We start from the raw sequence: 26,906 nt of genomic DNA on the forward strand, positions 1-26,906 counted from the left end.
GTATTAATATCCCATTTCACATATTCCAGGGCCAGGCTCTGGCACAGAAACCAGGTTGCAGGACTAAGCCCTGGTAAACTCTGGCTCAATTGAGCTCTGATACTAAGCTAGATGGTGTGACCCAGGAAGGCACCACTTATGCTGCATTATGTTCCCAGCTGCACTACACTGTTTGCCAAGGGGCTACTAGGAAGCCCTGGCACCAAGGCTGCTATGCAGCTTGGATATATCAGAGGAAAAAGTAATAGAAATAGGGACTCTGTGTGTGTGTGTGTGTGTGTGTGTGTGTGTGTGTACACATGCACATCCATCCCCAAGAGAAAGAAGAGGGGGAAACAGAGGCAGACAATGGCAGGGAAGAGAGACCTCACCTGCCCCATGAGAAATGCTTAATGCCTGCCTTGCAGTTACAAAGAACAAACAAGCAATGAATGATACTCAGGCATGCAACTAATTTTTGCAGTGAGACATGTTAGCCTATGAATCTTCGTTTTATGGGATCTTTGTGCATAATACTAATATTTAAATTTTACAGGCAAGTGTAATTAAAACAAATCAAACCCATGCATGGGCATAAATGAGACAGATAATTCCAATAGCTGGTTTTCAACAAAAAATACCAACCCAGATAAATTCATACAACAGTCAATCATTGGCGTTTGTTGGCATCATTCTGTAGCCAAGTGCTGCAAGGTTGTTGTTCTTTTGTATAATTTACTAAGGTTATAATATGGGTTACTGCCCTTTTATTCTTTGTGGTCCTGTCACCATTAAGTCCAATGAGGCAGCATATTGCATCTTCATAATAATAATAATAATAATAATAATAATAATAATAATAATAATAATAAATTTTATTTATATCCCGCCCTCCCCAGCCGAAGCCGGGCTCAGGGCGGCTAACAACAGTAAAACAGCACAAACAACACTTTAAATCATTCATTATAAAATTAATTAATTCAAGCCACTGGCAACCATTGGCCCAGAGCTCTGCGAAGATTGCCAATGGAGGGAGTCAGGCTGTGCCCTGGCCAAAGGCTTGGTGGAACAGTTCTGTCTTGCAGGCCCTGCGGAAAGATGTTAAGTCCCGCAGGGCCCTGGTCTCTTGTGACAGAGTGTTCCACCAGATCGGAGCCACGGCCGAAAAAGCCCTGGCTCTAGTTGAGGCCAGCCTAACTTCTCTGTGGCCTGGGACCTTCAAGATGTTTTTATTTGAAGACCGTAAGTTTCTCTGTGGGGCATACCAGGAGAGGCGGTCCCGTAGGTACGAGGGTCCTAGGCCGTATAGGGCTTTAAAGGTTAAAACCAGCACCTTAAACCTGATCCTGTACTCCACCGGGAGCCAGTGCAGCTGGTATAGCACCGGGTGAATGTGATCTCGCAGCGAAGACCCTGTAAGGAGTCTCGCTGCAGCATTCTGCACCCGCTGGAGTTTCTGGGTCAGTCTCAAGGGCAGCCCCACGTAGAGCGAGTTACAATAATCCAGTCTGGAGGTGACCGTCGCGTGGATCACAGTGGCTAGGTCAGGGCGAGAGAGGTAAGGAGCCAACTGCTTAGCTTGGCGGAGATGGAAAAATGCCGCCTTTGTTGTAGCTGCAATCTGCGCCTCCATTGAAAGGGAGGTGTCGAAGATTACACCCAAACTCTTAACGGACGGTGCTGGCACTAATTGCACCCCCGCAAGAGATGGGAGTTGCCCCCTCAATCCCATATCGTCCCGTCCCAGCCACAGGACCTCTGTCTTCGAAGGATTTAACTTCAACCGGCTCCCACGTAGCCATCCAGCCACAGCTTCCAGACATCTGGTCAGTGTGTCTGGGGCCGAGTCAGGATGGCCATCCATCAACAGATAGAGTTGGGTGTCATCAGCATACTGATGGCAACCCAGCCCAAAACTCCGGACAAGCTGGGCGAGGGGGCGCATAAAGATGTTGAAAAGCATCGGGGAGAGTATCGCACCCTGAGGTACTCCACACACCAAGGAGTGGCGCGATGACAATTCCCCCCTAAGCGCCACCCTCTGTCCCCGACCAGAGAGAAACGAGCGCAGCCATTGAAGGGCTGTGCCCTGAATCCCCACGTCGGCAAGGCGGTGGTCCAGAAGTTCGTGATCGACCATGTCAAAAGCTGCTGACAGATCTAGAAGAATCAGCAGCCCCGACCCACCTCGATCCAGCTGTCTACGAAGATCATCTGTTAGGGCAACCAGAGCCGTCTCGGTCCCATGACCAGCACGGAAGCCGGACTGGAATGGGTCGAGAGCCGATGTTTCATCCAGAAACCCACCAAGCTGTTCAGCAACCGCTCTCTCAATCACCTTACCCAGGAACGGAAGATTCGAAACTGGGCGGTAATTGGATAGATCTAAAGGATCTAATGATGTTTTCTTTAAGAGCGGGCGCACCACTGCCTCCTTCAATTCTCCTGGGAATGTCCCCGTGCCAAGGGACAAATTGATGATATCCCCCAGGAGGGCCCGCACCTCGTCTGGACACGCTCTAATCAGCCAAGACGGGCACGGGTCGAGAGGACAGGTGGTGGGCTTTCCAGCTCGGAGGAGTCTGTCCACATCGGCTGGGGATATCCGGTTGAAGTGGTCCAATACTGGACCCGAGGACAGTCGAGGGGCCTCCAGTTCCTTTATTGTATCCAAATTGGCAGGGAGGTCATGGCGGAGCAACAAGACCTTCTCCGCAAAAAAGCTCGCAAATGCCTCACAGCTATGTGTCAAATTGTTATTTAAATTTGGCTGTCCCTCAAGGGACGTTAAAGACCTGATTATCCTAAATAATTGCGCCGGGCGAGAGCTAGCGGATGCAATGGAGGCCGAGAAGTAAGACTTCTTAGCAGCCTTCACCGCCATCTCGTAGGTTTTCATAAAAGCCCTATAAGATGTTCTTGAGGCTCCGTCACGGGCACCCCGCCATACTCGCTCTAGCCGTCTGAGGTCCCGCTTCATTTTCCGGAGCTCCTCGGTAAACCAGGGAGCCCGGTTTCTGCGGGGTCGCAGAGGGCGCTTAGGTGCGATCTCATCGATGGCTGCCAGGAGCTGGATATTCCAGCCCTCAACAAGCTCAGTCAATGAGTCGCCAGGGGGAGCAAGGTCCCGCAAGGCTTGGCGGAATCTATCAGGGTCCATCAGCCTCTGCGGGCGAGCCCAAATTGGCTCACCACCTAAGCAGGGTGGGGGTGGAAAGTCAATCCTGGCTTTCAGAGCGTAGTGATCAGACCATGGTACCTTCATCGAAGGAGACATGATCACATCTATACCTACGCCAAAGATCAAATCCAGCGTGTGACCTGCTTGATGTGTGGGGCCCGAAACAAACTGGGAGAGCCCTAGTGTCGCCATGGAAGACACCAGGTCCAGAGCCTGTGAGGAGGGAGTGGCATCAGCATGGGTGTTGAAGTCCCCCAATACCAATAGGTTAGGGAACTCCAAGGCCCAGCCGGCCACCGCCTCCAATAGGCCTGACAGGGTGGCTGCTGGTGCGCTAGGTGGCCGGTACACCAGCCAGACAGCCAAGCTCTCCTCGGAGCCCCACACTAGGCCAACACATTCAATGCCGGGGATCGATGGCGATGGTAGAGCCCTGAAAGGACAATCTTCCTGGATTAATAATGCCACCCCTCCCCCCCGGCCCACAGTCCGCGACTGGTGGAGGACAGAGAAACCCGGGGGCGCCATCTCTCGCAAGGTAACTGTTGCCCCTTCGCGCACCCAGGTCTCCGTCACACAAGCCAGGTCGACCCCCTGCGAGATAAAGAAATCTCGCAGGGTGGCGGTTTTGTTGCCTATAGACCTGGCATTGCACAACACCAGTGACGGAGGTGAGTAATCCTTGCTCACCCTACCCTCGTCCCTCGGGATGAGGCGCAGATTGGAAGGGGTACGAGCATATCCATATCTCGATCCCCTTCGCCTATAATATCTGCCCCCACCGCCATACCTCCCTCGCCCCTCCACGGTAGGAATCCCAAGCCTCATAGTGGCCTCCATTGATGGCAATTAATGTTATTCTTCCGCAGCCTAACACAATAAAACCTTAAAACAATAAGTACAAAAAACAAAAAACAGCCCAGAAACAATAAAACAATACAAATAAAAACTGCCAAAATTACAGATTCGTCAAAACTAACCAATTCCCAAGCCCACCCAAACATCCATCCCACCCCCATATATAAAAAATCTAAAGGGAAAGGGAGATTTAAAAACATGTTAAAAAGAACTCTGGACCCCTCCGGGTCCTCCTGGGCAGTAGCAGCATCAGAGGCAACAACTGTCCTTGTGAGGCCCCACCCTGGGCCAGATAGTAGGTGGCAGGAACAGTCCTTGTGAGGCCCGTCAGGCCCCGCCCTAGGCCAGGTGGTAAGTGGCAGAAAGGAGCAGGGCCCTCAGGCACTCACTCAGGGAAGTCCTCCTGGGCAGCAGGCAGCAAGCAGCAAGCAGTCCTTGTGAGGCTTCAGGCCCCGCCCCAGGCCAGATGGTAGGTGGCAAGAGCAGGGCCCACAAGCACTCACTCAGGAGAGTCCTCCTGGGCAGCAGGCAGCAAGCAGCAAGCAGTCCTTGTGAGGCTTCAGGCCCCGCCCCAGGCCAGATGGTAGGTGGCAAAAGCAGGGCCCACAAGCACTCACTCAGGAGAGTCCTCCTGGGCAGCAGGCAGCAAGCAGCAAGCAGTCCTTATACGCCAATCCAAAAGCAGCACCATCATTCCATCCCCATAATACAAGATCATATTTGCACTGCAGTGTGTACAACCTCTAAACTGTTGCTTTGTACATGAGATGACCCACCCATTAAAAGATTCTGGGTCTCAGCATGAGGGCAGTTTCTGATGCACACGCAAACTGACCAGTTGCAAAAGCCTGCACTGGTATGCCAAGAGCTGGAAGCATCCTATGCCAGAAAAAGTCCATGTATGCAATGGAAAAACCAGCATTCACTTTGTAGGGATGTAAGGCCATAACAGCCTTCTCAGGGGTAGGCCTTTCACTTCACCTAGCACTTTCAGAGGGACATGTACCTACATTTCTACACTGGCAACATTGTCACAGTAGGAAAGCAATAAATGAAGCCCAAGTCCACTTCCACTAATCTCCATTCAAATTGCTTTTTTTCCTTTTTTAAAAAGTTTATTTAAATAATACAGCAAAAACAGAACACCAACAGAACAGAAAAAAAAGAAATTGAAAAAAGTTCAAAAACATCAAAAACATACTTATTGAATATTACTCCACCCACCCACCCGCGGCTTCCCTCCAACACAATTCAACTTCTTTAAATCTCTATCAAATTGCTAATATGTACATCATATTAGCTCCATCTATAAAAGGGGCTTCATCACCACCACCAAGAAAAAAATGTATATATTAAAACATTAAAATCCGAATGTTGAGGTGCTTTCAGAACTCAAAAGTGTTCAGAATATATATATATATATTTTAAAATCAGAGAAAGAAGGAAAAGAACAGAGGGTTATGGAACAAATGGATCTATGACCATGGTGCCATAACGCCCTCTCCTGCTTTCTCCTTGTGGCAGGAATAAGTGTGCCTCTGTAAGGATAACTAACCTATGGTCTGTCAGGAAGGATTAAATCATCTTCATTTATATGCTAGGGTGTATGGTGTTAGAGGAGGGGGAATACCTCTGGTGGAGGACATGTGCACCTTCTGGGGTAGTTTCTCCCACTTTGGTCCTCACCCTGCACTCACCTGTGGCTCCTGGAAGCTGTCAGCATATGACAGCAGCCACACTCCAGGAAAGGGCTTTGACTGGCCGGCTAAACAAGGTGAGGGCAGTCGATGGGTCTCAAACTCTCAATGAGTTAGGGTCTTCCCCTGCATGCAAGGACAGACTCTGGCAGATTGAGCAGACGAGACCACTAGTGGGCCCAACAGTCAAGAAGGTAGTTTGTTAATGTGCTGTATAGGGAAGTGAGGAGCAGATGGGACTCATCAACCCAGGAAGGTAGCCCATCTAGGGGAAAGAAAACTCTGATCCTAATCCACCTCCGCCTTGCAGAAGAAAAGACTGAGGTGTGAACCCTACACAAATTCAGAGTGGAGTCCCTAAGAAGGTTGGATGGCACCTTGTACGCCTTCTTCCGGCAACTCCTTCAGGCAAGCTGGTGTCAGATGTATTGCTCTGCTTTCCTTTGGTCCACATCAGTGAGGCCAAGAGGGGGGTTTTGTTGTCTGGGCAGCCCAGGACCTCCATATACACTGCCCAGGCTTGTGCCCCAGAGAGGTCACTTCGGTGCTGCTAACCCAGAGGTTTGACTTCACCCCCAAAAGTGCACTCCACTGTCTTTCAGGACAGGCAGATGCCAAAAGTATTCTGAACCCAAAAAGCCTACAGTCCAGTTTATACTTAAACACATCTTGAGTGTATTTGAAAAATGTACTCATTAGTATGATGACTGAATGCAGTTAAACTGGTTTAGTGAGACATGAACAAGCCTAGCCTCCTCTTAGTTTTGCACATTGCCTCCTTCCCACATGTACAGGACGTTCTGAGGAGAACTTCAAAAGCTTTCACTTCTATTTTTGAATAACCATAGCTTATCATGACATTTGTACCCAACAAATTGTGGTCATTCTTAACTATGGCAAGTTTCAGAGAAGCTAACTTCAAACCAAATTTCCTGAAGCTGGTTTACTTGAAACTAGCCACAATTAAGATTAACCTCCATTTGTTGTGTTTGGATGGTTAATTAAAAGAAGGAGGGAGAGCAGGAACCCAGGAGAAATCTAGGCTCATGGATGTCACACTAAACATAGGTTAGTGCAGGAGTAGGGAACCTTTTTCAACCCTTGAATCAAGCCCAGTTAAGTCTCATGCTCTAGCGACCAAGCTATCTTACTGTATCTAATGAAGATTCAGTGAAACCAGTGTTAGAAACTCGGATATATAAGCTAGGCGCCAAATGGCTCCTTAAACCAGGATTACAGTCACCAAAATGGAATGTCTATTGCCATTTTGGGGCCAGGTGGTTCAAAAGACTTTTTGATTCCTGAAATTCATTCTGATTGTGCAGATAAAATATAAGAGATGCAATTCTACATAATGTGTTGTGTGTGAAAACAGTCTAGATCCAAGGATGGTGGAGATGTCAGGCACCATCCTGGTCCCTGGTCATCTTCACTTGGTCACAAGTGGCCAATAGCCAGGTGCAAAATGCACATGGTGAATTTTGAACACAGAGTGAAATCCACAGGTGCTAATCTTAGCTTCAGGGTACAGAACTTTTTTGGCCCAGCAGACCAGATCTTTATCTTCCTCCACTGCCACAGGCTGTGCTCAGTGCTTCCCAAGCAGAGGGCTTGCGAAGAACTTTGCACAGCGCTTCTGAACTGCCCGACAATCAGCATACCTGTCAGTCAGCTCAGGACAGCAATACCTCAAGGACTGCCTCTATCCATATGAACCTACCCAGACACTGCAATCATCATCTGAGGCCCTTCTCCGTATGCCTCCTCCATAAGAGGTCTGCAGGGTGACAACACGAGAACGGGCCTTTCCTGCAGTGGCTGCCTTGCTGGTGGAATGCTCTCCCCAGAGAGGTTTGGCAGACACCGTCATTATACACCTTTAGGTGCCAGGCAAAAATATTCCTCTTCAACCAGGCTTTGGGCTGATTAATATTCTACGGCCTTTTAAATGTTTTTTTTGGGGGGGGGGGGGAGCTACTGGTTTGTGGGGAGGAAGTTGTTCTCATTTTATTATGTATTTTGTGTTTTTTATCTTATATTTTTACATTGTGAAACTGCCCAAATATGTAAGGTATACTAAACAAATACATAAATAAAATAAAAAATAAGTCATATAAATGTAAATATGGCTTGCCCAAAATAAGCTCATAGGCCAAATGGGGAGGAATGGTGAGCCAAATTTCACCTGCACGCCTTATGTTACCCCAACACAAAATACTGGAACCATGCACAATTTATATTTTGTCTCTTGATGCAGACAAGATTCCCTACATCAAAGAAACTATGTGTGTACCATAATTAATAGAGCCAAAATGAAGCTAGGCATAAAAATGTTCTCTTAAGGAACAAAACCAAATGTGAAATCCTTCATCCAAAAGAGGTATTGGAACAGGATTCAGCTGCATGGGGGGGGGGGGCGGTTAGAGAAGAGGTCCAACATCGATATTCTAACAGCTTGGTAAACCTATATGAATATTCCTAGCTGATCACATTTATTTTCTTTTTACTAAAACAGGTTTCTGCATCTAGTTATACAGTCCAGATTCCAGTAACTTCCATTATATGGCACAATCCTACATATAGCTATGGGCCAAAATGGCTAACTACCCTGGTTTAGAGTTAGTATAGAGGAATAGCAGGGCACCTGTGCATTTAACAGCTGTGTGGCAGGCAGAAATTCTAGTGTGGAAATACAATTGTGGGGAAAGCCTCAACTAATGGCATTCTGTCTGACATCTTAGCACTTGTATGTGACCCCTAATTTATTTGGCCCTTCTGTACCACCTGCAAAGTGATCACTGGTTTGCCTATGATAAACATGCAAATTTTATGGAAATCAATGGCCTCTTGCCAGTAAGTTGGAGGGACTAAATAACATGCAGTGTACTAGGTACAGAAAACCCTACAGGCACCCATGAGCCATCTTTTGAATAAGTGAATCATGATGGTCAAAGGAGAGAATTCACTGAACATTTTATATGCGGGAAATGTAGAACTGACCTACTGTAAAGCAATAGAATATGTAAGTAAATATTCCATCCTATAACTGAAGAATCAGGTTAAAAACTTTATTTAAAAAATCAACTTAGCTTCAGGTATGCTTGGAGCATATCTGAAACCACAGGTTTCCTTACCACTCCTCAGTGAGCCATTCACTTAACAACTTTTGGCACATCAATTATTTTTCAAACAATATAATGAGCAAAATCTCACATGCCAAACTTACATACAAGTGTCCTGAGCATTAAAAAGGACTACAAAAATGTTTTAAGTAACACTACAAAAATAGAAAAATGTCTCACAAGGCAAATATTTTCAGAAACTCCATAACAAAACTCCTCCTCCTAGCCACCCACTATCCCATTTGAGATAAAGTACAACTCAGTTAACCATGTCTCTGCTAGATCCTCAAGACAAACCTGCACAGATTTCAAATTGTGCTGTAGAGATCCCCGAAACTTTTCATAAATTCCCAATGACAAAATCAATAATGAAAGCTAAGCTTTCCTGAAGCACAGTATACCCACAACTGTTTATTAAGTGTTGGCGCATTCTGGAGTGTGTTCTTAGTTCGTGTAGAATGATTGTAAGGCCCAACTAGATTGTAAACACACAATCCAGCTACAGTGGTACCTCGGGTTACCGACCCAGAAATAGTACCTTGGGTTAAGAACTTTGCTTCAGGATGAGAACAGAAATTGTGCAGCAGCGGCGCGACAGCAGCAGGAGGTCCCATTAGCTAAAGTGGTGCTTCAGGTTAAGAACAGTTTCAGGTTAAGAACAGACCTCCAGAATGAATTAAGTTCTTAACCCGAGGTACCACGGTACTCTACAACACACAAATATATTCTTCAGCAAACAAATTAATGTGGAAACAAACTCTGGAAGCCACTGAACTAGAGGCAACACCACACAAGCCTGGCAATGGTATTGCAGAGAAATCTAATTCAAGAATCATGGCAAGCTAGAAAGAATGCTAACTCACACCTCTCTATCAATATATCAATACAGTGGTACCTCAGGTTAAGAACTTAATTCGTTCTGGAGGTCTGTTCTTAACCTGAGGTACCACTTTAGCTAATGGGGCCTCTTGCTGCCGCCACACCGCCGCCGCACGATTTCTGTTCTCATCCTGAAGCAAAGTTCTTAACCCGAGGTACTATTTCTGGGTTAGTGGAGTCTGTAACCTGAAGCATCTGTAACCCGAGGTACCACTGTACATGCATTTCTATGTGAGATTCTTATAAATGGAAATGTGGCAAACAGTGTACACCGTGAAGGCAAGCACTGACAGAGTGATCCTCCCAACAATGTTTTACTCAGAAAGACATCTCACTCAATTTGACAGGATTGAATTCCTGGTAAATGGTTTAAGATTGTAGCCTAAATGTGATCCTTGTCCTTGTGTTTCTCCAAAAGTATACTTCCCCAAAGTCCACATACCCACTTTTATATATTTTAATATTTACCACCTATCCATGCTTTTACTCCTCAGTTACTGGTGCAATTTATGCATGTGTGTGAATATAGATTAAATGGTTAGTTTTTTCCAACTCTAAAATTCCATGGAACACCTGCAGCTGTATCAAATACAACCCTTAAATATTTAAAAAGAAATAATTTAATTAACGACCCCAATCTACCCATCCCCCAAATTCCTCCTGTCACTACAGGCCATTGCCTTTGGCTTGGTCTCTACCAGATCTCAATTCTCAATGCATCCATACCTGACATAACCCAAACATAGCAGCATCACTTCTGACCCAAGTCTTAATGCTACACTAGCACACCTCTCTTGCCTCACTCTTCCAACTCCAGCTTTTCTCAACCTTGGGTCCCCAAAATGTTGTGGTACTACAACTCCCATCATCCCTAGGCAGCAAGACCAGTGGTCAGGGATCAAGGGAGTTGTAGTCCAGCAACATCTGGGGACCCAAGGTTGAGAAAGGCTGAGCTAGATCCCTTGTGCAGTATAGGAACAACCTATAACCCGCTTAAACCAAATCCCCTTGCTTCCAACCCCTGGCCCAATGCAATCTGCCCTCTAGATCGGATATACCCTCGTGTCTCAACACTACAAGAAGATCCTAGGCACAGGAAAAAATACTGCACCAAAGGCATCCAGCCCCCTCCCCGCAAACCACGGCATTGCTACTCCGTGTTCGCAGTCTCCTATGCAAATTCCTCTATGCTCAAAGGCACGCGAGCACACACCGGCTAGCACAGGCCCAGCACCCCCCAATGCACCTTTGCCAGCCAGGCCTTACTGGGTTCTCCCTTGCATCTACCTCAGCCCATCCCCCCACTCGATCTTGGTAACTCCGTTTTCCCAGCGCGTCCCGCCCGCGCTGACAGGGGCACCGGCGCCCCTTGATCCAAATACTTGGTGAGATTCCCTCAGCCCATCGCTCCAGGCCGAGCTCTGCCGCCCAATGCCGCCTGCTCAGCTCCCCCAACCCTGGCCGTAGGGCCCAAGCGGGCCCTTAAAGCCCCATCCAACACGCCCCTCAGCTCCACGCCCCTTAGCTATCTCCCTATCTAGCGACACCCGACACCCCCGCCCCCCAGGATGGCCCCGGCCACCCCCATCCCTCAGCACCACGAGTCCCCAACAGCAACCACTCACCTTCGCGCCCTCTGACCCTCGAACTCACTCTAAGCGGCAGCCGTAGCAACCAACCACAACTGCGGTTCCCGCCCTAAGGGGCGGGATTCATGAATTCGGACATGCGCACACTAAGTTTGCCGCGCGCCGCTCTCTCCTGTGGCATCGTGGGAAATGTAGTTTTCAGACCTTTCAGCAAGGAGGGGAGGAGGAGATGTGTCTGGCTGGAAGCATCCCGGAGCTCGCCCTTCCAGAGAAGGCAGGAACCCTTGGAATGGAGATTAAAGTTATGGCACGGAAACTGCTTTTAACACACGGGTTTCATATCATTATGTGCGCTCAGATTTGGCTTTAGCAAATCTTTTGAATTTTAGATTCTAAGCAGTTTGTTTTAATTCAGACATCTCCTTGCAGGACATTTCTCTTTATTGGGGAAAGCCTCACAAAAGTAAGCATATTTAGAATTGGGTTAATAGCCGTTAAAAGTGTGTTATGTGTATTTAAATATATGCTAGTGAATTTTTAAAAAGTTGTATATTTTTGTACTTTAAATATTAACTTTAAAAGTTTTATGTAATGCAAACATAAAGTATGTATATAATAAAGTTTAATTTTAAGAGGGGATAAAGAGAGGATAAACCAAGAGTTTTAAATTAATTGTCAAGTCTTGTTCTCCTTGGGATTACACCCTTTTAGATAAGACAATAGCTCATCCCCATGTGTCAGTGGTTTTGTATTTACACACCTTTATATTTAATGCCCCTTTATTTTCTACCTTTTTTGTAACTTTTCAGTCTAGTAACATTTTAACAGTTTAAAACTGTTGAGCAATACATCCCTTTTACTACTTAATAAGCAAGAGGAAAATATAAAACATATGATATGTTCCCATTTTTAATGGAAGGTGAGAAGCAGGGTTTTTTGTGGCTACCCACTGAAGATGTGTCTAACCTAGTTTTTAAGACTGCAATCCTAATTATGTCTACTGAGAAGTAAATCTTGTTAAATTCAATAGGGTTTAGTCTCCAGTAAGCAAAGTTAGGTTTGCAATCTAATACAGTAGTATTATGTTATATTATGATTTATTTTTGTCCTGTTTTGTGGCCCAAAGGCTCCCAAAGAGGCAACCAGCATATCAATGGGACACACACACACACACACAATAAATACAACACATAAATCAAAATACATTAATCTAAAATAGCAAAATTACCAAATAACCCCCAATCTCACTGGATAGTGCAAATATAGACATGTCTACTCAGAGGTAACTCAAATGGGGCTTATTCTCAGAAAATTGCAGCCTTAAATAGCAATCCTATACCCCAACAGGGTGGAACACAACAGTAAATCAACCACAGCATCTGAAACTCTGTAGGCTCAAAGAATCATAGGATTGTAGAGTTGGAAGTGAGCCCAAGGGTCATCTATTCAAACCCCCTGCAATGCAGGAATCTCAACTAGATCATACATGACAGATGGCCATCCAACATCTGCTTAAAAACCTCCATTGATGGTGTCCACCACCTCCAGAGGGAGTCTCTTCCACTATTCAATAGCTCTTACTGTGAGAAAGTTCTTCTCGGTCTTGCTCTCCTTTCTTATAACTGGATTCCACTGGTTTGGGTCCTAGCCTCTACAGCAGTGAGAAACAAGCTTGCTCCCTATGATAGCCCTTAAGATATTTGAAGATGGCTATCACATCTCCTCTCCGTCTTCTCTTTCCCAGGCTAAACATACCCGGCTTCCTCAACCACGCCTCATAAGGCTTAGTTTCTAGGCCCTTTATAATCTTGGTTGCCCTCTGCACACGCTCCAGCTTGTCAATATCCTTCTTAAATTGTTGTGCCACAACTGGACACGGTACTCCAGGTGTGGTCTGACCAAGGCAGAATAGAGCAGAACTATTACTTCCCTTGATCAGGACACCATACTAGAATAGCATTAACCCACAATGTCACTGAAGACAGGATTCAAGATGATCTTAACAGATTGTAGAACTGGGCCCAAACTAACAGAATAAATTTCAGTAGGGACAAGGGTTTGGTTCTACACTTAGATAGGAAGAAACAGCTGCACAAATATGTTATGAGGCAGAGAGGGGAACCCATAACATAATGTAGACAGAAAGCTAAGAAATGGAGCTTACCTCTCACCTCATTATGTTTGACATACACCCAAAAAAAGAAGACAGAATGGCATTGAGAAATAAAGGGTCTCATTGTTACTTCCAGAAAAATTCAACTCCCTTTCTGTCCATCTGCACACACAGAGACCCAGAGGAATAAAGAGGGCTAATGCTGGTAGTAAAGTTCCTGGCATGGTCTAGCGTTCTGCTAGGTCCAGTGTCAGTGTGTGGCACCATGAGGCCAATGCTGCAGCCCCAACATCCCACAAGGCCCACTGTACTCCTTCAAATGTATTTGTTTACACCTTCAGTCATTGAGGGACCTGTGCCTAAACCATCACTACTATCTTAATTCCCCCACAGTGCCTCTAGACTCCTGACTGCTTCAGCTTGTGACTCTACATTCCAGCCCAGAGGAATGAAGATGGTGACAGATGCAGTCTTCTGGTCTGGTGCTCTCCTCAGCACCAGCAATATAACCAACTACATTCCGCTTGGAGAAGACCCATTAAATTAGTGGATCTAATATGATAATGCTTATTGACTTAATTGGGTCTACTCTGATCAGGACTAGCACTGGATGCAACCCCTAATGTAGAAGCATATCTTTCAGTAACAGCTTCTTTCCCCCTCTTCCACATCTGAATGTAGCAAGGAGAACAGACATCAGAAAGGAAAAATGTGGGTTAAAAATATATATACCGCCTTTCAAAATAAAATTATTCCCAGGGCAGTTTACATAGTTATTTATTTATTAATTACATTTATATACCACCAGGACTTTTTTCAGCTGCAATTCACTGGAACTTAGTTCTGACACCTCATAGATTGCTCCTATTGCCATTATAAGAGAACAAGGGAGGTGTTCCCTTATACACTTCTTTTTCCAGAAAAATAGTACTGTATACAGTACCACCCTTTCCTCCAAGGAGCTCAAGGTGGAACACAATTCAAACTCCCCCCAATATCATAATCATTTCAACACAGTATTTATTAATTTGTTAAAAGCAATATGCCAAACAGTAGTTCAGCAGAGTACTGAATAGCATAATACAACAAGTTTGTGCTAATTCTGCTTTACTGCTTCACTACTTTCTTATTCCTGATTCTTATATTTTCTTGGTTCTATTTCTGGCATCTATTTTGCAGAGCCTAACCTCTCATCTACATTTTCCATGTAATCACCTTTGATTTTATTCTCAACTTGGCTTGAACCTATGATTCCTGACTGTCTGGCTACTATCTTTGGCCCACTCCTGTTATCTCCATGCTAGGTGCAGTAGTATCTCTAGTTACAATCTGTGTCATACCAGGAAGAGCTAAAGAGGAACAGGCAAACTGAATTAAATGTGGGCAGGGCAGACCAGGCAGTCTGTCATAGGCACTGTCAGTGCATCCTATGTATTGGAAGACATCTAATTCTCTGATCAATGGTTTGGTTTGAGGATTAGGAATGAACTTTATGGGCAGGTGCTCTCTTCTCCCCTCACATTGGTTTGATTAATAGAACTTCCTGATTTGTCAAACATTTTGCTGCACACTGTGGTTTGAATAATCCCTCAGGTAATTCTTTATCTTCCAAACTATAGTTTGTAGGACTGTAGAACGAAATATCTTATTATTTCTATATATCTATCTATATTATATATATCCATCTATATTATTTCTCTTGGAATCCTGAAGGACCTCTGATTATTACATGGGATTTGGCACTCTCAAGAGAGGTTTCATAGGGATTGGCCAGAGCCGTTATGAGGAACTGAAGACCAAAGTGCCAACTATGGCTCTTCTGGATGAAAAATAGAGTATGGAGCAACCGTCCTCCACTATCTGAGGCCTCTTAAAGAAGGATTTGTGGGGTCCTATATCAAGAAAAGCCGTTAAAAGCACAGGAACTGTGCCAGATTGGGTGCGGGGGAAATCCTCTTGTAGAAAAGGCTTTGTTTTAAAGCAGCTTAATTAAAATTATGCGTAAGGGTTACAACAGATAAAGTTATATGTTCAAGAGGTAATATAATTTGGCAGAATAAGGGCAAGATCTCGTATCTCAACAGCACTCAAGTCAGTGGGAGGGTGAAAAGTAGGGAAAGAGGTGGAATAACTTGAAGCGCTTTGTATGCTCTTTGGCAGTTTTGGCCCTATGCTGAGAAATTGGGATGGAATTTAGGAAGCACAGGAAATTGCAACCAATGGCTGCCATTGCCTCAGGCCAGGGTGGTCTGCCATAGGTCCCCCACCAAATTTAGTACTACCCCATCGAGAATTAAACTTAGAGCTATTCAAGAGCTTCAGCATCAGCCAGAATGGATTACACAACCGTCTTGTTTCTGAAAACAGTTTCCGTATGCCAGCATAATCACTTTGGCTGAGTACAAATATTGTGATGATGTCTGTAATACCCATAAGGAGAAATCTGATATTATGCTATGTTCTGTTTAACAAGTTAATAATGTGTCGGACCAAATCCTTAAGTTCCTAACTTTGCCAGTGGGACTAATTAACAATCTTGGAGGGAATACTAATATTCACAGTGAACATTTTTATATTCTTGTTGTTTCTTGCAACCATGCCTTTAACTGCAATGTGTTTGGCTTAGAGACATTACTTTGAAGATATTTATTGCCTATTTTCTCTCTTCAGTTTTTCTGCTGCTTTAATTTCCACCAAGATATTACGGGAAGTGACATCAGTAATAACTGTCACAGAGGAAAGGTGTTTCTATGTGTTGATGTTAGAAAGAAGATGCAATCCCACAGATCTGTCCAATACCCCTGAGAATGGCTGTAGCATGAAAAATGGAAAAGTCCATATTAGGCCAATACCTTAATTAGACTGATCAAAATATCGCAAAATAATGTGCAAGCCTTTGAGTTCTCCATAACGTCATCAGGTTAGATTGTAAATGGAGAGAGGGGAGAACTGATTTATTTTATGTTCTTCTTGTTATTATTCTGAAATGGCGGTCAATATGAAATATTCAGCCAAGTGAAATACACCTTAAATGGGTAACAAAGACAATCAGGATGAGGATGAAGACTAGTTTTAGAGTAACTAAGTAGGTTCCACTAAATCCATAGTTCCTCTCATATGAGTTGTTGTGGGTAAATGCGTAAAAAAGGAAAAATGGGTCAGGTTGCTAGGAGCCTGAAGGTTGCGAGTGAGAGCAGTGCCATATGTACACCACTCCCTGGTTCCATATTCAATCATGAAAAGAGATTATAATATTTTCTACATCCATAATTATGCACTGAAAGATCAACATCTACCATTCTTTAACCACACTGAATCTGAGTACAAAAGGGTGATGGAAGTGCATTGAGGAGTAACTAATCCAAGTTTTTACTTAGACTTAACAAGGGCAGATATTAGATTTTTCTCTCTAGAACTCATGCATTTGGTAAAAAGGCTGCTTTGTGACTCTGAAGCTTCAATCCTATGCTCCACTGAACACAGAGGGACTTACTTCCAAGTAAGCGTCCAAAGGATCAGGCTGCAAAATATTGTCCTGTCCAAGGGAAGTGTCTGATAGATTTTATAACTGAGAATCTGTTTTTTGTTTCTTTTATTTTCAGATATGCCTGAGTTTTCCTTTCTCTGCTGAATAAACTTTATTTTATTTTTAATCAGTACTATTTCTATGTAATCTAATGGTTTCAGCCTAGATACCCATAAGCCTCAGCACACTTTTTTCCCTTGTTACCTGAAAAATACTGTATGTAGAAGGACTATTGTGAGACTGGAAATCTTCTTTGAATAATCAAGAAAAGATGCATGGACTTCACATCAGTTCAGCTCCTTTTTAAAACTAGACGTAGCAGTCATAACAAACAAAAGTGTATCCCATAAGAGCCACCTTTGCATTTTCCCATCCTGAGTTACATTCTCAAAACCACAACAGGGAATAGTTATATAGATTTAAATATGTGGTAAAAATATGGCATCTATTTTGCGTCAGAACTGAAACTGGCTAGGCTAATTCTGTACTAAGTCAACCTCAGTCAGGTTATGTTAAGTTTACCAGCTCATCTAAAAGAGCTCTTTAGTCTATGAAGGGATTCCAGAGACATGATAGCATCAAGGTATGCCTAACAATATCATACACAAAATAGCTGTATTGCTTATTTTTGTCATATGTGGATTATGTTGCCTTTCCATTTTTACTCCATGGCTAAAGGCTTCTCAAGAGCACCCTTCTTGTGCAACACAAAGCATAATTGTTGGCCAGCCAGAAGCATGATTACCTCAAATCATAGATATGGGGAGATTTGGTTGGGACCTTCCCCAGGGCTAATTAATTTATCTTGTAAAGTTTGGTTCAAAACTAGAAGGCCCTCCTCTTGGAGATCTTGGGAAGCAGAAAAAAAAAGCAAAACACAAAATTGGGCCACATTACCTAAGTGACCGCCTCACCCCATATATTTTGTAAACTAGTCTGAGGTTGCTTTTGTTTTCTTTCTAGAATCAAGCAGTATATAAATTTTATGCAATAAATAAATGTATCCCTGCTTGGCAACCTCTCAGATGAGAAGTGTACAACATGTCCCAGAGATGCACTTAGTTTGTACATGAAACTGAGCTCTTTAGAATGCTGTATTATTTTACTGTTGTTAGCTGCTCTGAGCCTGGCTTCGGCTGGGGAGGGCGGGATATAAATAAAATATTATTATTATTATTATTATTATTAGTGTTGCAGCTCCACCACCCTGGAATCAATTCCCAGCTGAAATTAGACAGACACCCAGTATCATTATATTTAGGCACTTACTGATTATTACTTTTTAATAGGGCTTTCCTTGTTATGTGACATAGTCATAAGAACATAAGGAGAGCCTGCTAGATCTGACCAATGACTCATCTAGTCCAGCATCCTGTTCTCACAGTGGTCAACCAGATGCCTATGCAAAGACCAAAAGATGGATCTGAGAGCCGCAACTCTATCCCCACTTGTGATTCGCAGCAACTGGCATTCAGATGCATACAGCTTCCATCAGAGGAGGACAGTCATTTATGAAATACTAATTGCACGTCTGTTTTTATTGTTTGTATAATGGTCTTAAATTTGCTATTACAATTTTGCTCTCGACATTTTAAGAAGCAGCGCTTGAAGAAGTCACATGTTTAACACCCTGAGTAAACCAGCCATTGTCCTAACAAGGGAGGTTTCTCCATTTATTAAATGTTACTGGTTCTGCACGGAGAAGGAGGGATAGGGAGGGAGGGAGCAGGGAATCACAATATGAATAAATTGTTCCATTATTTCAGGGATGGCCAACCAAGGGATAGTGGATTAGAGGGATTTTATCTAGCCTTGGTGGACCTCACCATCTTGAATCAATATGTGGCACATTTTTGCCAAAATATTAAATCTTAACCAAAGCTGCTCTCAAAAGCAGTGGAAAATGAATAATGTGATTGGAGAGTTACACACTTTAATTTTATATTTATTTTTGTGCCTGAGCAAATGTGTTCCACAACTGAAAAGTACTAATTGTGGTGCTGATTTTATGGTAGAGCCTGATCAACCTTGAAGAAATCAGATTCTTCAGCAAAATTAACTTCCAGCCTCTACACTATGGCTCAGGGCCAGGGCCAGTGTGGCCCCTATCAATGCAGATTGGCCATGCATTCATTTGCCAATGTACTTTTCTATACTTCAACTTCTCATTTTCTGACTAACCGTATCTCCTGCTGTTGAGTTGGTAGGAAGGTGATAGTCCTTGCAATCCTTCTAAAGTGAGATCTGTAATCTGAAGGGGGGGGGGGGAATGAAAGAGACTACTGTTTCAGTCCCTTGGAAGTTCCTCACAGAAAAAGCAAAACTCTGTCCTTTAGAACTGAGCTGTATCCATTCATCATATCATCTGGAGGTTGCCTTCTGATGTGGCTCAGGTGGAAACTGGCTGGGGCAGGAGGATAGCCTGACCACTGTTGTCAGTGTGCTAACGATAGCTAACGATAGCCTGACTATTGTTGTCAGTGTGCTGATAACCTCTGGGTTGGATTACTGTAATATTCTTGAGGTTAGTCTGGAAGCTGTAGCTGGTATAAAATGTGGTGCCTTGGCGGCTTGCTGGGACAGAATATCACCAACATGTTACCCTGCTGTTGGAATAATTCCACTGGCTGCTAAATAGCTGTACAGCTTGTTTTGATGCATAAAGTCCTATACAGTTTGGGACCAGGATACCTGAAAGATCATCTCACCCCTTATATATCCAGCCAATCACTGCGCTCTGTAAGTGATGGCCTCCTGCTTATACTGTACCATATTAACAGAAGGTCCATTCTGCATAATAAAGGAACTGAGCCTTTAGTGTTGTGGCACACACCCTTAGGAATTCCCACCCCTTAAATATTAGGTGCATTCTCTGTTGTATTGTGCCTATGAAAGACTTATCTCTTCCAACAAGCCTTTTATTGGTGCATGTGTGTGTGTTTGTGTGTGTTTCCCTGGATGCCATTCATTAATTTATTCGTTCATTCATTCATTTTCTATACCACCCTTCAACCGAGGATCATAGGACACTTTACAATATAAAAGCACAAAGATACACAACGTAACAAAAGCAATACCCCCCCCCCGTCCCAGTTTAAAATACCATAGATTGTTTAATTAGCTAAAGGCCTGGGAGAAGAGGAATGTTTTTGCCTGGTGCCTAAAGATATGTAGCAAAGGTGCCAGGTGAGACTCCCTGGGGAAAGCATTCCACAATCAGGGAGCCACATTTGGGACAATCCCAGCATAGATTTTAAGTCACAAAATATGCAACAAAGTAAAACATGAGAAATATAGACTTTTAGACCTTTAAAATAGATACTTTATAGTGATTTCTAAAATATCCCTTTTTAAAGTTTCTTTCCAAAGTTTCCTTCTTCCCTCAGCATAGGAAAAGACCACGTTTTGTAAGTTTAAAAATGGTTTACTTACAAACTCTACAAAGGTCAGATTCATGTTATTCAGAAATAGTTGCACATGCAGTAAAACATAGCTTACTTACAAAGCGTTGAAAGTTCCTAAATTATTCGTATAGAAACTCAAAAGAGAGAGAGCGCTGTGTGGACTGAGCTGGAACAACTGGCTCAAACTTCTTCATATACTGAGGTTCGCAGGTAGACTGGGGGGAAAGAAAGGTTTGATTACCTAGTTCCTTCTGAGGTGAGGGGAAGTGGACATAGCTAAGCCTGGCAGGTCAGCTTACTGTATGATATTAACTGCTTCATGCATTAATTAGACTTCAGCACATTGGTTATATGAGGATGGTTATCCCACACCTTTTAGGTAGAGAATTTTCCCAGTCTCTACTTCAATTGGAATTGTTTGTAAGATGCATTTATTGTTTTATTACTTGTTTACTACCCTAGGCTCCTTTGAGATGAATTTATATTTAATAATAATAATAACAATAATAATAATAATATCATCATCACCATTTGTGCTGTTGAAAAAGCAGACAGGTCTTCCTTTTGCATTGTGCAGCATTGCTGGATGCCTGCCATTCAGAGATGTTCCCTGGATCTCAAACAATCATTACTATTGTGACCTGCAACTGAACTAAGAGACAGATGTCCCTGACTGAGTAGGCCAGTGTAGTAATGTGCTACCTTATCCCTCATGCCACCAACTTGGGTCTATTTAATTTTCTCTTTGATTTTAATACAGATTTATTGAAAGTTTCAGTTATCAAAACAAACTGCAATGGCAAATTGGTGTTCGTCTGCAGCCCTACAAGCACCTATAAACCTGCCATGGCATGAAATAAATGGCACTATATTGGAGGTCAGTTATTGCAATAGTAATCCTCCTGGGATTTCCACTGTGCAGTTTAATATTTTTCTTATTACCCTCTTTCTTCATTGCTATTTATGTCTTTCTCTTTACATTCAGAGTAACATGCTGCTGTCCACCTCAATAGGCAGAAAGTCACCTCAAATAAACCTGTGAACGATGCACAGCCAAAAAACCCCAGAAAATATGTCTAAGAGAGGCCTCATGACACCAGGGACAACCTTGTTAAAAAATATTCCGGCTGGGCCCACTGCTTGTTTTTCAGCGATACCTCCAAAAGCTCTCTTTTCTGTTCTTTCTCTTACCTTCACGGCAGAAGTTGGTCCTTTCAGGTTGTGTTGTCTCAAGTTCTGTTAGGACACCAGGAGGGGTTGAGCAGTGCCCAGGCCGGAGGAGAGGTGCTGCAGGTGGGGAAGGGTCTGCTAGGTTGAATACCAACATGACTTTCACAACCTAAAGACAAACAGGACCACACAGCAACAACTGGAACAACAACCACAACAGCAGCAGCAGCAGCAGGAGCTGTGTTGCAACCGGAGACAAGATTAAGGCCTAGGCAGCCTTCTCCACAGGAGACCCTCAAGGTAACATTGGAGCCGCTCTGGATGTGCTTCCTTTCTATCACCATGATGTGGAGAGGAGGGGTGGAAAGGAAGGAATTATACTTGGCTGCCATGCCAGCACAAAGAAAGCACACCCTCATGAACCTCACTCCTGTCCACCCCCCCCAACCAACCACAATTGCAGTGGGCACTATTATTTCCATGTGGCTGCTTTTGGGATTTCACAGATTGCTATCCAATAGATGCTGATTATATGAAGGAATCCCTGTGTTGCTGAGAGGCCAAACTCACCCTCTTTCCCCATATGGCACCTCAGAAAGGAACCAAGACTCCCCTACCACCGCTTCCCGTGAAGGAACCAAGGAACTGTGCACTCTGATTTCCGGAAAGGCCTCCCTTAGGACTGTTTTCTCTGTGTCTAGTGTTTATTCTCAGGGATGCTCAGATAGGGGTTGCCTTCTCTGAACACTAGGGGTCGCTCAGCAGGTCTCTTCCTGCATTTCTCACAGGCTCTGCTTCTGGGCCTAGTAACCCTTGCTGCAGGGGCCTTTCCTACAACAGGGTGGTGGTCAGACAGAAATTGAGAACTTCAAAGATTTACACACGTGGAAGCTACTGCTGCAGGAAACAGGTTTGGCTCAGCTCAGGCAAACTCCTATCACGGACTGGGGAAGGAGCGACAACCCGCTCTGGATGGCAATGGCCAGCCCAGCGCATGAACACTCTCAGGGAAACATTAGCTGTGGGATAAACAAAGGGTTGTGGGGAGACAGGCATCTAGCAGGAGGGAGGTCCACGGCAACAGGGAGCAGCAGGGCAGAGTGGGATAAGGTGCAGACCTGGACAGATGCCCTGAGCTGAGGGAGGAGAGGAGGGCAGGCAGCAAGCAGGAGGGAATGCGTCATCAGTAGGGGGCAGGGCATGTGAGTCAGAGGGGCAAAGAGGCCAGGAAGGGGTTTGACAGTCTATTGAGGCCAGGCTTGGTAGCTTTATGTCCCAAAGTATTTCCTGGCATTACTATCCTGCAGTACCAAGGGGTGCAAAGCCACTTCTCTCTCGTCTCCCCTTCAGGTCTGAGAGACTCCTGCCCAGCCAGACTGACATCCATGGGCAGCTACCACACCAGCACCTCATTGTGTTGTATGGCACATGCTACCTTTGCTGCCATTTTTGGAGAGTGTGCCGTGTCCCCCCCCCCCCCATATGATTGAGGCAGTGGAGCTGCATTTTCAACGTTCACAATGCACACTAGATCACTATATGTGCTGAACAGTGAGCCTGGCTGTAGCATGCATTGTGCTCTGGCACATCCATCAGATAAGTGCCTCAGCAGGCAGCCATGGACAGTGGGACGGAGAAGACAATGGTCAGTGACATCCCACATGCCTTGTCAGCCAAGCCGGGGGCAGGGCGGGCAAATGCCAGTGGTAGGTAAGGCCAAAGTCAAAAAGCAGGTGGAGGAATGCTGGTGATTCCTACCTTGGAACACTAAGCTACATTCCAGCCATGCAAAAAGTCAGAGTTTTCCACATACACATCTCTCCATCAGGGCAAGCAAGAGGCCTTGTCATAGTTCAAGAACACATGCCAGCCAGGCAAAAATGCTTGGTGTGGGGCAGGGCCAGTGAAGGGTGTAACTTGATAAGAGGGGTTATGGCATGGGAAGAGGATGTGGGCTAGGAGAGTCCCAAAGGCCAGATAGAGATGCCTGGGGAGCTACATTCAGCCCCCAGCCAGATGTCCCCCCCCAATAATATGTTTTTCTCAAGTTTAAAAGTCAGTAACTTTTAAACTGTAACTACACTGGATTGTCCTAATTCAGGGGCTGTCCTGCATACATCATTCAGAATTACCAGCTCAGCAGTTCCCGCTTCAGACTGGAGCATCTGAGGCTTTGTTATATCATTAGGGGTTTATTCTATTGCAACAGCGGCATGTGCAGCTGTGCCTATGAGGACAGAGTCTTGGAGAAAATACACTGTTCTATGCAGCCAGATGATTCACCTTTGCACATAAAGAAGTTTTGTTTTTACAGCTCTTGTTAAAGACATTTTCTCATCACGGCACCAGACATATTAAAGCCCACAATAAATTACACTCCCGCCCACCTAGAGCTCAAGCACACTGTTAGTTAAAGTTTCCTACCCAAACTTCATTTGCCTGCTTGTTGACACTAGGGTGTTCTAATGGTTCTAATGGTTTGATGAATACTGCATTTTTCATATCTATAGATGCTATGGATTGGTTATATCTATACTGAGCACAATTTTGAGGTCAGGGTGAGAGCTAGGGTCAAGTTGGATGTATGATTTTGGCTTTGTTTGGGTTTTATGTTTGATGCACAACAAAGCAAATGATCCCTGAGATAAACTCATCCTCGGAAAACCCTCCAGAGAAAAGGTCTATTCTACAATTTTTTGAGGTCGCTTGTCAGTTGTTTATCCACAGTACACCTTCTGTTTGTTTCACAGAATCACTGCTGAAGCTGTACATCTTTGTGATGGTGCCCTTGCAGGAATGCAAGACAAGAAGACTCCACGGAATGGAAAAGGCAACAGAAGGATGTAGAGGATACTGGAAAAGTAGAGCTGAGCGACCATCATTGTGAGCCAAACTTAATTTCCCATAGTCCCATATAAATTAGGGGTGGGAATGTTAGAAATCTTGATCCTATGTGAACCAGGTCAAATTAAATCACATTTCCAGGCTAGGGAAATTACTTTTGCCTGCAGCAAAAGAGAATGGCACACAGCACAAATTAAGGCAAAGAGCCTAGTGCCCCTGGGCTGGCTGCACTTGTATCCACTTAATGCACAATGGATGGAATCTGTAATTAGTGCATTGCAATGGATCCATGTGGGACACTTGCTGACTGTCTGGTAGAAGGTTACTTTGGCAAGGGAACTGGAAATGGGATCTGTCACAAATCTCTTTCTAGTTAGGAACTAAGCCCACCCTGGATCCATAAAGAGGTATGCTCTTTCAATCTCTCTTGATGTCCCAGGCAGGATTGTGAAGAGTCTGTGAAAGACTCCTGTTGGAAATTGTAGAGAGATGCTTTCAGCTAGTATGGACCATCCTAAGCCAGATGGATCAATGGCTTGATTCAGCATAAGGCAGCTTCCTATATTCTTCTTGTTGGGAGGCTATCAGCAGGGCTGACCCAATACATTTTAGCATCTGAGGCAAAGCACAAAATAGTGCTTCCCACCCCTGTCTAGGGAAGAAGGGGTGAATGAAGATGTACATCAGGCACAAGGGGACAGAATAAAGACCTACATCAGGAACAAGGCTGGTAGGAGACCAGCAGCACCTCCCCAGAGACTGATATAGAGGCAGCATTGTGGTGGCTGCCGAGGAGGCGGCAGATCCAGCCCCCAAGGAGCATGCTGCAGCTGTCATTGCCACCACAACAGCAACAGCAGGTGATGCATTCCTTGGAAACTGGATCTGCTGCCCCTGTGAATCCTGCCACCTGAGGCATTTGCCTCACCTTGCCTCATGGATGGGCTGACCCTGGTAGTCAGGATCACACCATTAGGCAGGGCTTAAGAACTAATCAGTAAGATAAAAAATCAAAGTGCACAAGATCATGTTGGTCAGACAGAGTTCCATAGAGAGAGGTAGCCCTCTTAATACTCTTTCCTCCTGAGAAAGAGCCAATGGCCAGCTTTGGCATAGTAATTCAGGAAAATTATTGCCTGAGAAGATGTAGTGATAGTGCTCATCGCATTACAACTATCACTTTACTCAGAAGCCATAGTGATGCAATTTGCAACATAGGACAATTGTCAGCATTTCCTGACATGCTACCACCAACCAATGTTTAGGGTGATCTTCAGTGGCATGCTAAGAGTCAATTATCAGTTTACTATAAATTGACATGGCTGAAAATCATATGGACAGAATTTCCCCATGGTTAGATAAACATAATATATTGAGAATTAATGTGTTTTGGTTAGTTGGGTGCATCCACAAGTTTCTTTCCCCCATGGCTGCCACAGATTATTGTCAGAATCAGCATTGAGAGAACTTGGAGATTTGTATGAGCTCATTAATGTTAACTTAGTGCTTTTGCATAATCTAGCACAGATCAGATACTTTAGCCTTCACTGGGTTGTCGTTCCCATTTGTTAAAAAATGACAAATCATACTCACTCTCCAAAACAAATCACAATAATTCCTTTATTGAAGCACTTCTTTGTTCTCCTTGAAATGTTCCCATGATGCCTATATAAAAATAGACAAAGACTGGGTGGCAGGTCAAAAGGGATCACTGATCACTTGTATTGCTCCACTCTTTCCTCAGATTAACTGTAATTTTTTTACCATTTGCTTTTCTTCTCCTGTATTTAGGCTTTGAGAAGGGCTATATTTCATACTATGTAGGTTGTCTGATGCAATCATCCCCAGGTCTGTGGCTGGGATTCCTGAAGGATTATAGCTTTGCTTAAAAGTAATATTTTTATTTCCTTTGTGCTTTTCAAGCCCTTAGAGTTACGCCATAGTTGGGTTTCGAACAATTCTGTACCATATGGAAGAGTAAACATGAACTTGTTCCTCTTAAGGCTGTGTTTCTCAAACGTTTTGAACTTGGCCCCCTTTCTAAAAACTACTGCACCTTCTGCCAGCACCAACCATCTGCTGAGCGCACAGATATCCTTGCATGCATCTGAGTGCATGCATTCTGCTGCAGTGCATGGAGATATATGTTTCAAGAAGGAAGGATATTAAATATTACTTCTGTTACTCAGTTGGTAGAGCATAAAACTCTTAATCTCAGGGTTGTGGGTTCAAGCCCCACGTTGGGCAAAAGATTCCTGCATTGCAGGGGTTTGAACTATATGACCCTCATGTTGTTGTTGTTTAGTCGTTTAGTCGTGTCCGACTCTTCGTGACCCCATGGACCAGAGCATGCCAGGCACTCCTGTCTTTCACTGCCTTCCGCAGTTTGGTCAAACTCATGCTGGTAGCTTTGAGAACACTGTCCAACCATCTCATCCTCTGTCGTCTCCTTCTCCTTGTGCCCTCCATCTTTCCCAACATCAGGGTCTTTTCCAGGGAGTCTTCTCTTCTCATGAGGTGGCCAAAGTATTGGAGCCTCAGCTT

The 26,906-nt window shown here is 44.3% G+C and overlaps 1 protein-coding gene across 2 annotated transcripts in view; it reads right to left on the reverse strand.

The window, feature by feature from the left end:
• Positions 1 to 22,211, reverse strand: part of ERI3 (ERI1 exoribonuclease family member 3) — a 200,324-nt gene extending 178,113 nt beyond the window's left edge. The window contains exon 1 of one of the 2 annotated variants that reach the window (XM_083446137.1): positions 22,089 to 22,211. In XM_083446137.1, coding sequence (XP_083302263.1) covers positions 22,089 to 22,101 — 13 coding nt within the window. In that variant the 5' untranslated portion in view covers positions 22,102 to 22,211. Of the gene's footprint in view, positions 1 to 11,341; positions 11,447 to 22,088 lie in introns of those variants that run through there. The other variant, XM_083446138.1, reaches the window with a different exon arrangement.
• Positions 22,212 to 26,906: the final 4,695 nt, after the last annotated feature.

Source organism: Podarcis tiliguerta (assembly GCF_965153285.1).
Source record: "Podarcis tiliguerta genome assembly, chromosome: 6".
Taxonomy (NCBI): Eukaryota; Metazoa; Chordata; class Lepidosauria; order Squamata; family Lacertidae; genus Podarcis; species Podarcis tiliguerta.